This window comes from Falco naumanni, chromosome 8 (assembly GCF_017639655.2).
Source record: "Falco naumanni isolate bFalNau1 chromosome 8, bFalNau1.pat, whole genome shotgun sequence".
Lineage (NCBI taxonomy): Eukaryota > Metazoa > Chordata > Aves > Falconiformes > Falconidae > Falco > Falco naumanni.
Genome location: NC_054061.1, coordinates 32,733,518 through 32,746,989, shown reverse-complemented (window position 1 = coordinate 32,746,989; position 13,472 = coordinate 32,733,518). Strand labels below are relative to the sequence as shown.

At 39.0% G+C, this 13,472-nt stretch overlaps 1 protein-coding gene across 3 annotated transcripts in view; it reads right to left on the bottom strand.

Moving 5' to 3' along the window:
- Window positions 1–13,472, bottom strand: part of LMLN (leishmanolysin like peptidase) — a 24,557-nt gene extending 11,085 nt beyond the window's left edge. For 2 of the 3 annotated variants that reach the window (XM_040604040.1, XM_040604041.1), the window contains exons 1-16: window positions 13,293–13,472; window positions 12,911–13,008; window positions 12,777–12,807; window positions 12,197–12,279; window positions 11,603–11,720; window positions 10,603–10,781; window positions 9,853–9,958; window positions 9,501–9,595; window positions 8,528–8,645; window positions 7,236–7,343; window positions 5,500–5,576; window positions 4,783–4,893; window positions 3,934–4,066; window positions 3,190–3,349; window positions 2,273–2,403; window positions 1,329–1,539 (exon numbers count right to left, since the gene is read on the bottom strand). In XM_040604040.1, the coding sequence (XP_040459974.1) occupies window positions 1,329–1,539; window positions 2,273–2,403; window positions 3,190–3,349; window positions 3,934–4,066; window positions 4,783–4,893; window positions 5,500–5,576; window positions 7,236–7,343; window positions 8,528–8,645; window positions 9,501–9,595; window positions 9,853–9,958; window positions 10,603–10,781; window positions 11,603–11,720; window positions 12,197–12,279; window positions 12,777–12,807; window positions 12,911–13,008; window positions 13,293–13,451 (1,918 nt within the window). In that variant the 5' untranslated portion in view covers window positions 13,452–13,472. The remainder of the gene's footprint in view (window positions 1–1,328; window positions 1,540–2,272; window positions 2,404–3,189; window positions 3,350–3,933; window positions 4,067–4,782; window positions 4,894–5,499; window positions 5,577–7,235; window positions 7,344–8,527; window positions 8,646–9,500; window positions 9,596–9,852; window positions 9,959–10,602; window positions 10,782–11,602; window positions 11,721–12,196; window positions 12,280–12,776; window positions 12,808–12,910; window positions 13,009–13,292) is intronic. The other variant, XM_040604042.1, reaches the window with a different exon arrangement.

Below are 13,472 nucleotides of genomic sequence, written 5' to 3'. Positions count from 1 at the left end.
ACTAAAACACAAGAAGAGCAAAACGTATTTGCAGCAATCTGCACAGATTTATTCTAGCTTTCAAGGCTAGGAATTCAAACCAACCAAATAACATGATTATTCCCTTTATAATTAAATATATTTCTGCATTCCTTCACTAATAGCAATTAGGAGAACAAATGAGAAAATTTTATTGATATTGCAAGAAATAAGCAGGAAGTTCCCTGTGCCATGACTGCAGAGAAACAGCATTTCAAAACCTCTCAAAAGACTGTTCTATTAATACTTTTGATCTGTATTGGCTGTAAGTCAAATAAAACCCCAAGCCACCAAAACACCAAGCTGAAGAGGAGAGAAGGGGGAAGGAAGGAATCCAATATAGAAATCAGGCAGTTTGTCCATGTGTCAGGTAATCATATGGCTGCGAGGCTTAAGAAAACCATGGACACAAATGTAAACTTGCACAGCTAAAAGCCTTTTTTTAATATATATACACACACACAACAAACATGAATTGAAATAAATGCTAGAAGGTGTGAGCCTCCTAGGTTACAGCTTTCTCATTCTAAAACCTAACTTACAGGACTCACTCCACCAACCACTGAAATGTTGCCATCTCTGAGACAAAACAAAACTGTTTGAAATGGTACACAGAAACCCAAGTGACCACTTTGAAAAAAGAATTGAGTGTACAGGTAAACTAAACAGGTTTATTTTTTCCTTGAAAACTGCAGTCCAAGACAGCACGTCCAAAAATTAAAGAACTGGTTTTAAAGGCTTAAAAATAAGCCAGTAGTGAAAAAAAAAAAAAAAGTGTTCTTTCATCAACTGGCTTTTTAGAAAGCCATCTGCTCTTGACAAAACATTAACTGGTACTCAGTGAATTAAGCTTTTTTCCTCCCTTAAAAAGCAAACTGACACCTTTCATGTTCTGCACTACAGCATTAACATTGTCAATGGGAAGTTATACAAACAAGCGAGAACTCCCTTTCCACCAAGGTGATAATTTTGAAGGTTGTAACAATGATATGGCCTTCAAAGCGTGTATCAGATTTTCTCCTACGTTGCTAGGCTAAAGCTACATTTCTGGGAGGGTTACCAGAAGGAGATACAACATGAAGTAGTTATGTTTTAGATACATTTCTCCTACATTAGCTGCTGTGCTGCATGACTGCACAGCAAAAAGCTGGGCCCCTTTGCCTGTTCCTTTAACTCCTATGCTTAGGATCTTAGAATAGCCACACCACAGCCCTCCTATTCTGTTCCCCAACAGCCAGGGTAGACAAACTTTTATAGAGTTTTCAGACATTTAATATTAAAGTTTAATTTCAGCAAACCAGGCAACATACCCATGGGTGCAGGTTTTGTGAAGTTAGAAGGTGGAGGATCCCGCTCTGGGGGACAGGAGTCACAGAAGTCCGAACAGGCTGGGCAGATCAGATTCCCAACATGTATCCAGCCATTCATCTGAATGCTCACCATTAACACCTGACCTGAGCGGCTGCATAGATACATGGTGTCCTTTACCCAAACGTGCAGCCCTTGTGGAGAACAAGAAACCTTAAAATAAAAGAATAAAAGTCAAGTCTGTATTATGATTTATCAGAAATATGTTTTGGTGTTTGAAGGCTCTTCCAGTAAGTAAATACCCCATTCAGTAAATACCTGGTATTAGAGCACAGATTAATTTTAAGTACTGTAACACACTCAGAGAAACTATTTCATTTAAGACTGCTTTCAAGCACTGCCTGTACTCTTCTCATGCAACTATGCAGATCATCAACTGAGAACGAGTAAAATTTGGCTTCTGCTAATGACTACTACTTTAGAGTTGTGTGGCTGCTGAAAGCGACACCTTTAGCAAGACAGTCCTGATGAGAAGGAGGATAATGAAGAGTGACGCGTGCACAGTGCTTTCCACCTTTGAAAAAAATCAAAGTGACTAATTAACATTAAGCTTCAACAACAGAAGACTCCAATGTAAGTATTCCTACTTAGCTGTGGAGAAAGTGTTGCAGGGGTAAGACAGATGAAGTCCCTAGCAAGACTGAAAGCAACACATGAGCCATCACGGTGGTCACACACTTAATTTGATGTGTGATCTGAACTACAAGTTTACTGCTGGAAGATATTTTCAAAGCATGTCATATAATCTAGTTATTTAAGGCAGAGAAGATGTACCATGTCCAGGTGCAAAGTTCAAACAGTGATGGCCCATATTTTATGCCCGACTTGCTCCTTTAGTGTAACTTAAAAAAAAATATATATATATAAAACCCCAACACATACTTACTTGATAACATCCACTACCCCAGTCAGGGTAACTGAGTTTTCTCCTGCACTGCTCCATGACAAAAGCAGATTTCTGAATAAGACATACAGAGTTTGGTCCGTATTTCTCTGCACCATAGTTTTTGGTAGGATCTAAGGTAGAAAGAATATACTGAATTACAACTTACTAGGAGAACGAAGTCCACATCAACTTAATATGCTATAATTAGTCAATGTCACCCCACGCAATTCAAGATTTACTTTTGGAATCTTCAGACCATTAATCTGAATCATAATATAATTTTGGGAATTATACAGTCTTGAATATAAAGTGAAAATAAACCCAATATTAAAAAAAAAAACAAAACCAAATTAAAAAAGAAAAAGCAAACACCTTCCATCAGAACTATGTAGATATGTTTGCCTCCAGGGAGTGCTGGCTGTCACTGCTGGCTTGAGGGCAGAGGGCATTTATTTGTTTTTGAGACAACTGCACAGACAGGTAATATGATACAGTATTACGGAGCTCTCCAATATTAAGTATTTGTGCACTACCCTAGGAGATGAGCCCATGTTCTGGTAATTTGCAAAGCTCCTTGCCTTGAGCAAAAAACCTACAAAAACTGAAAGCAGAACTATTTTTCAGACTCAAAAAACAACCAACTAACCCACCCCCACCCTCTGTCTTATATTTGGATCATTTGGCATTATTTTCTGTCCAGCTCTCACGCAATTCTTGTATTAGATGTGAGTGTTTGTTTCCTAGGTGTACAAGGTAGTTGTGCTGTGCTTCTCACCTCAACACAGCTTTTACACAGCCAGCAGTGTAAAGCTAATTTTGCATCCAATTAGTTTTTATATATTAGATTATATAGGAAGTCCATTCCAGATTAACAAATGTAGTCTCTCAAATGCCATACCAAAGTCTTGAAGACTGACCTGGTTGGTTTTCAATTATTCTACAGTCCGAGCTGCGCTGAAATTCACCACTTAAATGCCAACTAAATTCTTGACTAAAGGGACAATAGTCAGCAATTTCTACTGAGCCACCAAAATAAGGCAATTCTTCTGCTGGTACTCCATTAAGATTGTCAAAATACTGCAAAACAAAATAGGTAGTGAAGCAGTTTGCGTAAGAGAAGCGTACAACTTTTTTAAATAGAACTAATCACTACAGCTGTAAGAACATCAACTATTACTACTCAGGAATGCTATTAACAGCAACTTACAATACCCATGAACCAGATGAGCCAGAAGTATTAAAGAATACTTAAATAATGCAGAGATTCACATTTGCATATATCACTCCCCACTCCTGCCCCTGCCCCAGCAATCACAGCATTTTCTGGGATGAAACAGAACAAATTTCTTAGCATACACTGACACAAGGCAGCAGACTGGGTGAAGAAATACCTCAAATAAAATATTCTGGGGGACTTCTGTTATATAGCAACGTTGTCATCTGATATTTGGTTAGATGGCCAAGTGACATGCTTATTGTTTATTATGATCACAAGGCTTTTTTTCAGCCTCCAGACTCCTTATAACAAACTAAGGAAACATTTTTCGCAATATCTACTCTCATCTACTAATTCAGAAGAAAAAAAGTGAAACAAATGTAATCACCTGGCTGCAAAGCACAAGGATAAAAACAGTTATTTGATAAAATAAGAGCTGTTATACCTGATATTCCTGAGGTAACTGCTTTGGAAACTTCTGCAAGTTGCACACTGCTACTGCTCTTTGGTCCTGTCTGCAGGTTAACTGCAAAGGATTGCTCCTCAAAGTGTCGCAGTATGGACTGATTAATTGCCTCCTCAAAGAAAAAAAAAAAGAATAAAAATCACATTAGATCACTTAACCTGCTTTTCATAATTTAACTAAGCAGTCAGTCAAAACTGTTCCCACTCTCCCCCACACTCTGTCAATCACACAAAGCATGGACTTCTCTGGAGGCTAATGTTATCTGTCTAGTTATGACCTTTCTAATTTAAAGAATATCAAGCCAGCAAACAAAGTTACAATGCACTCACCCATTTAATGTCATTGCTTTGTAAACTTTAAAAGAAAAAAACCACACAAGCAAAACAAGCTCCCTATGCAGCTGTGTCCTAGAAATTTATGAGTATTGTAAGAACAAACAAGGCTGGCTTTGTTTTGAAGATGCCTATCACTTCCTTCTGTTGCTTTAAGTACAATCCAGTAACCAAAGCGACACAGGCTACATTTCCAATTAAAAGAGACAAGATAAGAAAGCAAACACTTTCAGATAAAGCACAGCCCTCTTCTAGTTTAAATGCATCCTACACCTTAAAACGTTTGGCTTGGTATTTATTGGGGGGGATGCTTCTGCTCTTAATAGATTTGGTGTGCCCCTTTTTCCATGCATTCTGAAGGTTCTTAGGACAGCATTCCTTGTTAACCTGTATGTACCTCTACTTCATTTTACTGAGTTGCACTGGAAGGACAAATATAAACAAGCATTAGGGTTTCCTCTCTGTTTTTTTTTTTTTTAAAAGACTGTATTCTTACTTTTGTTTCTTTTGGTCGATCCAGAATTTACAGCTCTTCATTACAAAGTCACAGCCTTTATTGCGTCCCCAATCTAATTTCTCTGCCATGCTGTAATTTGCTTTGTACCAGCTGTAATGGTATTTTGAAATGAGAATAGAGTTACTTCAGAAACTAGCATTCTAATTAATAAAACAGTTCAAAGAACTTCATATTATGCCTTAAGGGCTTCAAATGAAGAAAAAGGGAAACTGCATCCCTTTCTGCCTACAACACAATATATTACAATTCCGCTATTTTTCAAGGCGCAATGAACTAGAAGAAAATTTTATTGCTTATTTTTTCAACAGCAATGCATTATGATCTGCAAAGGAACAACATATACAGAAAGATGAAGTTTTAGGCAATTTATGTTTCTATCTACAAGAAGAGCTGAAAAAAATAATATGTACTGCACGCAACAGAGAAGACATTTAAAAAAAAAGAAAACAGACACTACAACACTGTAGTGCATGTAATGTGTGGGGTTTATTAAGGCTAAATTAAGAATGGATGGATTTTGAAATGCATGAAGAAGAATTAACTTATTAGGCATATTTCCTTGCCTAACAATGCTAATTACACCAATTATCTACTGTTGCAGATGGATAAGCACAAGTGCATCAATTCCAAGTAAAATCAATACAATGAAAACCACAAATTAACCAAAAAAACATTCCCATTCTTATTAATTCTTACCCAGTGTCCTCCATTAATGCTAAAGTGATCCTGGAAAAGACTCGATTCTGTGTATGGGATCCAGTCATTGCTTCATTCTGAAAGTTACCAGTTACTATTAGCAAGTCACTGAAAACTTACTGTGAAAGTATTTTATTTCCTGTCTTTTCTTACCATTGAAAAGCAAATCCCAACCTCTTTCATAAAAGGGATCAAAAGTGCAACTCCCTTCCCTACTCCACCCTACAAAGCTTCAGAATTCTAGAAGTCAGAAACCTTATTCCAAATTCCAGATAAACCTTATTCATGACCAGTGTGTACTTGTTTTTCTTTAGGTAAAATAAAACTCTTCCTTCTCCTAGCATATTTATCAGTAGCAATCACACCACATCTTCTGTTTCCTTTTGGTAAGATAAAGGCCAAGCTCATTTAATATTCTTGTGCAAGACCGATTTTTAGTTTTCCTAGACTTTCTAGCAGTCTTTTTCAGGAGTGAGGTGCACAGGACACATGACTAAAGGAACACAGCATTCCAAAGGAAGCTTTATTAGCTTAGTTGTGGAATTTTCCATCTCCTTTAAAAATAAGCAAGTTCACACCATCCTCAAAACCTAACTCCTGTCACCTTCGAGTTCCCTAATGACTTTGTAACTGGCAACTGTTAATACCTGTGTGTCTTTTTCCTGCTTAGTTGTTTCCATCTTATAAATTTCAGGTTTACAGCACAAGTCACTCACCTTTAATTACACAGCTCTGGGATTTCTATTACTGAACTTCATCTCATTTCTATTATTTCTTCAAAGCATGTAGTTTTCCAGCCTTCCCTTTCCAACTAGTGTGGTTAGGAGGAGTTACCACAGCAGACTTACTAGCACCAAATTTGCATCTCTGCAATACTTAGCTGGATCAAGACCAAAACCAACCTATACATGTTACTTTCCAGGTACAACCTTTTTCTGGAAAGGTAGAAAGGAGACTAGTAATAATCTCCCTTTTTTAAAGTCCTATTCAATCCTTAAAATTATCCTCATTCTAATGGCACTCGTCCTAGTTGGCTTTAAACTATTGTTCCACACTAAAGGTTACTGAAAAGCAGGAAAAACCCAATAATTTCAGTTTCAAGAAATACATAATTTTCAAGATCACTTTCACAAAGAGGTCTATCCTAAAGTATTTCCCTTCTTGTTTACCTTGCTGCATACAACAGTAACAAGGAAGCGTATTTCTGCAAAAATATCACACAAGGCAAAGTTATAAATAAAAATAAGCTTAAATGTCAGGACAGAAATAAGTGTTCCCTTGATCAGATGAGGTTCTGGAGTAGAGATGGGAAAACCTAACCCCAGGGCACACAAAGATGAAGTCAAGATAATGAATAGCCAGAGAGATCAAATATTCAATGGATAAGAGGCAGAGGGTGACAAAGTTGAATTGACTAAAAGGAATACCCCCTTTCCCATAAACAGGGAGCAAGCATATCTTCTTAAAAGGGTAACTGGCAGACAAAGGTAGTAGATGTCTAGTTTTTTAGTAATCAAGCTTATTTCAAACTATACTATGAGACTTAGCAATAAGGTAAAAAGATTTATCTAGAAATTAGACATTTAAGTATTTGTAGTTTAGTACTGATTGTGATACATTTCAGTGAGGTTTGATACACCTGCATTTTCAAGGTAGGTACCACTACAAACCTAACAATGAAGTCAGGGGGAGCAGATATTCCCTCATCCGGCTCCATTCCCAATAGTAGCACTAACCTCTAACAATCTCTTCTCCCAGTGATTGAGCTCAGTACCCATGCCACCTTGATTTTCAAGCTCCATTCCCTCTAGAATTGGACAATTAAAATGTTTTCGCGCTTCTTCCTAGAAAGAAAACATTTCAACACAATTCTCAAAACATTGAGACAGATACCCATATGCAGTCCTCATGTTATAGAATTATCTTTTTAAAGTATTTCAGCATTTCTTTTTCTGCCATCTTGTTTTCCTCTGAATGTAAACCACCTACTCATGAGGCTGACTAAGCCAGCAAGCACCCCAACACCAAGCCTAACAATCTGTTTAGTTATCTCCTAGAAATAAACGATGGAAGTTTACAAGAATAAAACAGCAACATAATTAGCTGAGAATAGCAAGCACACACTAAAGACCATATTAAAAAGAAAAAACAACACAAACACCACCAACAAAAAGTTCCAAGCAATGTAGAAACACTACAATCCTACTTCTGTCAAATGTTTCCAAGAAAAAACAGTGGGGTTTTTTTCAGTTTTATCAGCTAGTTTTGCATGGAGAAGTGTTTTCTACAAAATATTTGAAAAATCTTAAGAGGCATCACAACAATGCCATGGTTTCACAGTCAGAAGAGCCCTTGTCAGCGTGGTGTTACCCAGGAGCACCTTTAATGCTCTGAACAGTTTGACCAGCATGGCAAATTTTTAGAACAGGGGTAATTAAGCCAAGTTTGCTCTACATACTGTGTTAGACTTAAAGTAAAAAAGAAACATTATTTGTTGCCAAACATGATTAACACTGTAACTTATTTTCAGTGCCAAGCTATTACACTTAAGCATGTTATGCTGGAGGCCAGAGGGAGAGTCAGAGGCATGGAAAGCAAGAAAGATTTCCAAGAATACCTGAGGAATTTCTTTTTGAGCATGACAAAAAGTTAACTGTATTATTTTGTAATCAATAAAATTAGAAAAATATTAAAGCAATGCTTTTAAGGAGAAAAGTAGAAAATAGGATGAACTTTAAAATGAGAAAAGCGGAAAGCACTATCTGTTAAGGCAACAGGAGTACTAGAAGTCTAGGACTGTAGGAAAACATCCAATGAGTAGTATTATCTGTCAGCCATTTTCCACTTTGCTTTGGATACACCCTCTCAACTAATTATACGGTCTTAATCGCATAGCCTTTGGGCCATACTTTCAGAAAAAGGGTATTCAATATTAGGTTATTACTTCTTAAAGAATTATTTATGACTCGAGAATGTGACTGTAACCTTGGTATACAAAGTTTAAAAGTTTAAGTTAATCCACACTTACAACTACACGAGGAGTTACCAGAAGATAAACAGTATGGCGCAGCATTTTGCCACCACGTACATCCCACAACCTCACTGCTTTATGAACGACTTTATTGCTCCACTGATACAAACCTAGACTGCAAGAAGAATGGTTTGGTTACAAATCTTTCGCACAACTACACACTACTGTGTAAAGATTTATCTTCATAAGAAACAGAACCATGAATAATCTCTATACTTCCTCATGCTTTCTGAAGTTTAAATTTACTATGCAATGTTTCTCCTCTGCAAGATATGTGTTCATTATATACACAACTCTGATTCAGTAAGCCAGAGTAAGATTATTAAAAAGATGTCTGTAGACTCAAGACATATCTTTTAGTTACCAGAAGTGTAAGAAATGAAATAAAAATCCTCAGAATTGCTATTATAAAAAGATGAAGAAAACCAAAACCTCTCTACACTTCCACCTCCAAAAAAATCCTAAAAGAACATTTCTACAATAAATTAAATTAAGGGGGGGGGCGGGGGAGGCAAACTATTCATTCAATAACAGGTCAGAAAACCATGCAGCAGGCTATCCACACTGACACTTCTGCATAACTACAAACTTTGAATGATATACGTCTTAAAAATATACCGCACTGACATTAGACAGACTACAGAAAATACAAGTCTCAATTTAGTAAGGCATTCAGCAAGCATCAAAATTTAAGCATGGGTAATTTTAATGCCTAACTTCGAGCCTCCTGATAAATGAAATCCTGCCTTGGTTTGTAATATACGTGGATAATACAAGCACTTAATGCAAGTAAGCAAAAACTAAAAAAACACACTACATGTCAATATTTAAACATAAAGGCAAAGCATTCTAATAACAGAATCAAGCTGGATTTTCAGCAGGCAAGAATACATCTTAAGTTGTAAACGTGAAAACATCCTTCAATGGGAGTATGGAGAGAAAAAAAAAAAAAACAAAAACAAAAACCCACCTTTCATTAAAAGGAGGGAGTCCATCTGCATATCTTGCTGTCAAAGGTTTTCCATCATCATCACGATAAAATGCAAACAGTCCAGCAGAGAAACCCTTCAAGTTAAAAACCAAGCACAGAGAAACTTTTGGTAAGATGTTCACATACAAAGTCAAATCCCATGAAAGAGTTAATCACACCCAGTGCAGATCAAGTGCCAGTACTTCCACTGTAAGGCAGTTACCAGACAAATTGAAGTAGGCAAAGCAAGAGCCTTCCTCTACCTAACATCCTTCTCTTGCAACAAGCTGGAGGTATGTGACCAAGCAGGCACAAATTTCAGGGAAACGCATTTTATAACATCAGTCCTTACCAGTGCATGGATGATCTCATGTTTCACTGTAGACAACATGCCAACAAATTCCTGAGCTTGCGTTGAAATCATATTTGGACACAAGTTAGCATATCCTGCTACTGGCCTGGAAGATAGTTTTAAAATTAAATTGTTCTCAGTAAAGTATTAGCAAATTCAAGTCATATTCACTTGCAGAGGCAGAAGATTTAAAAGAAAATGGAGACTAATGTAAAAGTAAGTCCTTCCAAACATCCTCCCCAATCATTTAGAAACATCGTGTAAACAAACAATACAGTGACTAGTTTACTGTTGAAACAGGAAAGGATGGGATGGGATCAATCTCTATATTCAATATTCTGCACAGGCTATTAGTGACAACAGTATAAGAGATCTGAATTTTAGGCAAGACACTACAGAGGTACAAAGTGTCTGTTACAACGACTACCTGGAACTAGAAACAAGCGCCATGTAAGGAACATTTGCATTCTCCTTTAAATTTGTGTAAGTCTGACACTGGTTTCAACAGAAACAGGATCTTGAGATAAAATTTAGGCAAAAACAGCGGAGGATTAGCTTTGACTTAAAATGCCTCAGCTTTACAAGTTAAGCACTACTTGATGGCTGTGTGGTTTCACATAAAGAGTGCTTGTCTATTTCAATAATGACTTCCACTTTGTTATATTATACAACACAGACAAACACACACATCTAAACATTTAAAATGCTAGAAAGTTTAATTAAAAAAAGTTTGTAACAGGGAATGCTTGCCTGTCCAGTTCAGCTTCCAGCTGGCAATAGGCTGCGTATGCAATGATGTTTTCATGGCCACACCTTTCAGTAGTGAGAGCACTAACATAAAGTACAAAGTCAGCATCTCGAACACCTTCTTGATCCGGTAAGCCAGTGGGTCCGTGGTGCCATTCACTTTCATTGTGCACCCTGCATTGCTTTGACAATGTTCAAATGGAATAATTAAAATACTCCAGCTATGACCAAAATTTTGCATGACAAAACTCAATTAGTTTGAGGCCAAGAATAAATCCCATTGTAAGACAGCGGAATATGAGAAAACTCCCCATGAGGACAGTAAACAAAACCAGAGCCAAGGAATAACTTTCAAATCAAGAGCTCTTCTGATTTATTGGACACCAGGAAAGTGGCAGCTTTTAAAGAAAAAAGGGTTTGCCAAGCTAGATATCCCCAAATTAGCACCCTTTATTTCCTACAAATGAAATATTTGGCTTACAGAAATAGTATACATAAGTAGCAATTGCATTTCACATGTTAACTGGTATCTTTTTAATACCATAGTTGAAACTTCAAGCTAAGAGAAAGAAAGAAATCTGCTGATCACATACTGTAGTTGAATCAAAAATTCATGCAAGAACACAAGTTAGAAGCATTTCGTGCACCATGCTCCTGGTTCAGCAGATAACCTCTTCAAGTGAGGTCTTAAAAAAACCCAAACAATAATCAACTTACTATCAATTTTGTGATAATGAACTCATTGACCAAGGTGAACAATACAGTGACTAGTAACAATGTAACAAGCTTTGACTCTCATCCCCTCTGTAGAGTTCAACTTTCGGTTCAACAGCATAAACTGAAGAAAATTCCACTAACTCAAGTTGTTCTATTCTGTCACTCAAACTCCGTGATCTCCCGCAAACAGGTCACTTATGCACGGTTAGCGATATTAACTTTTTCACTAATTTCCACAAACAACAGTATTTCAATAGTTAGGAAGCACTTGGATGGCTTAGTTTACCTGGAGGTGTTTCTCGGGAACTATAACTGGCCCACACCTCGTATGGCTTGCGCAGGCTCCTCGGCAGTATCTGTGAGGGTCAGCCTTCCTCCTTAAATACTGGTTTGTTGCACACTGCCTTCAATAAAACACAAAAGACAGTCAGCACTTTGATAAGTAAAAAGAAATGTGGAATAGTCTTACAGCATCCAACAACGCTGGAATACAGGTATTTAATGCAATTTCCATGGTCAGGACTGTAAGGTACCCTGCTCTAGGAGACATAACGCTTCAAGCTGTTAATGGAGTATTCACAGGTTGAGAGAGAGACACTAGGAACCAATTCATAAATGGGAGTACATATAAAAGGAAACAGGCAGCACATATACCCTTTAACATCTCCGATACAACAAATGTGAATGTTGATCACAGAAGGCTGGCCGATTTCGGTATGCTCCCTAAACAGCACCTACTACCACCACCATGTCAGACGGGTCCCTGGCCTGATTCAGGAGGGTAGTTCTTACACTCTTATTCTATTCTTATTTTGAAGGCTGTACAACACAATGTTAAACACTGAATATAACAAGCAGTTTTCAAAAAACTTCCACATACCTGCTTAGTAATATAGTACCCGTGGATTTGCGCACTTGGAATGTCTTCTCCAAATAAGATACAGCTTGGGGAAAAAGTTTGCTCTAAATACAACAAAAACAAAAGTCACCTAGTAGCAACGCAGACGTAACTCACCCTAAAAGCATTAACTACCGAGCTACATGAAACTCGCCAAATGCTGTGGCACAGCAGAATAGCAGAAAACTTCCTAATAAGTTCAATTGGTATCAACATGTTCAGGAAATACTTTGTTTCAGCATTCCTGTATTTTGTTGGAATGACAAAATGAGAGGGAGCCAGTATTAATCTGAAGGTACAGCTTCAAAGAGGCTTTAAACACTATACACGTTGCTTACTGAAATCTTTGCACTCTGGGATACAGCAAACACCTGCCAAACATTCAAAGGAGCATTGGAAGTATGGAACGGAGGCACAACCCGCACGCGAAGCCTCGGCTTCCCAGGCTAAAAGACATGAAATTGCTGGTATTTGCAGCTTAGAATTACACTGAGCCTTAAACTTAACTCCATCCACGTGACAGGGTACATACAAACAAAAAGGGGATGTGAATGCGACATACCTTTATGAGGTGTCTTTTCTCAGGTGGCAAACTATATTTAAGAATCAAAACAAACAAGGCTCAGTCAATAGGATTTCCATTCTCGGGTACGGAGGGAGGGGAAAAAAAAAAGGTTGCCACGACATCATACTCACTCCTCCACACTTGTATCGTATATAATCTTAATCCTTAGCTGCTGATCCACGTTTCGTTTCAGGACGTGATTTTCCTTCAGAGGAACCTGGTAGACAACCTGGCGGGGAGAGGCGCGGGCTGTTGGATGAGGCGGGCGGCCGGGGCAGCGGCGCCCCCCGCCCCGCACTCCTCGCCCCTTCCCGCCCACCAGCGCTCCCGCCCGCCCGCCGTCGCGCCGAGCCCCTTCCCGCCCTTCCCCTCACGCTGCCGCGCGGGTCAGCCGCCGCCCGCCTCCCCCCGCCGCGGGGGCCGCTCGCCGGGGGCAGCCGTGAGGGGACGGCCCCGGCAGCGGGAGCTCCCGCTCCCCCGACCCCCGCCGCCGCCCCTCCGCGGCGGTCCCACCTCCTCGCCGCTGGGCACACGGTGGCGACAGGGCGAGGAAGAGGAGAGAGACGCGGCGGTGCGACCGCAGCCCAGCAGCAGCGCGGCGGTCAGGGCGGCGAGCAGCGGCCGGTGGGGCTCGCGAGGCCAGAGGCGCCCACCGCCCGACGCGACGGCCATCTTCCACTGCTCTGCGGCCGC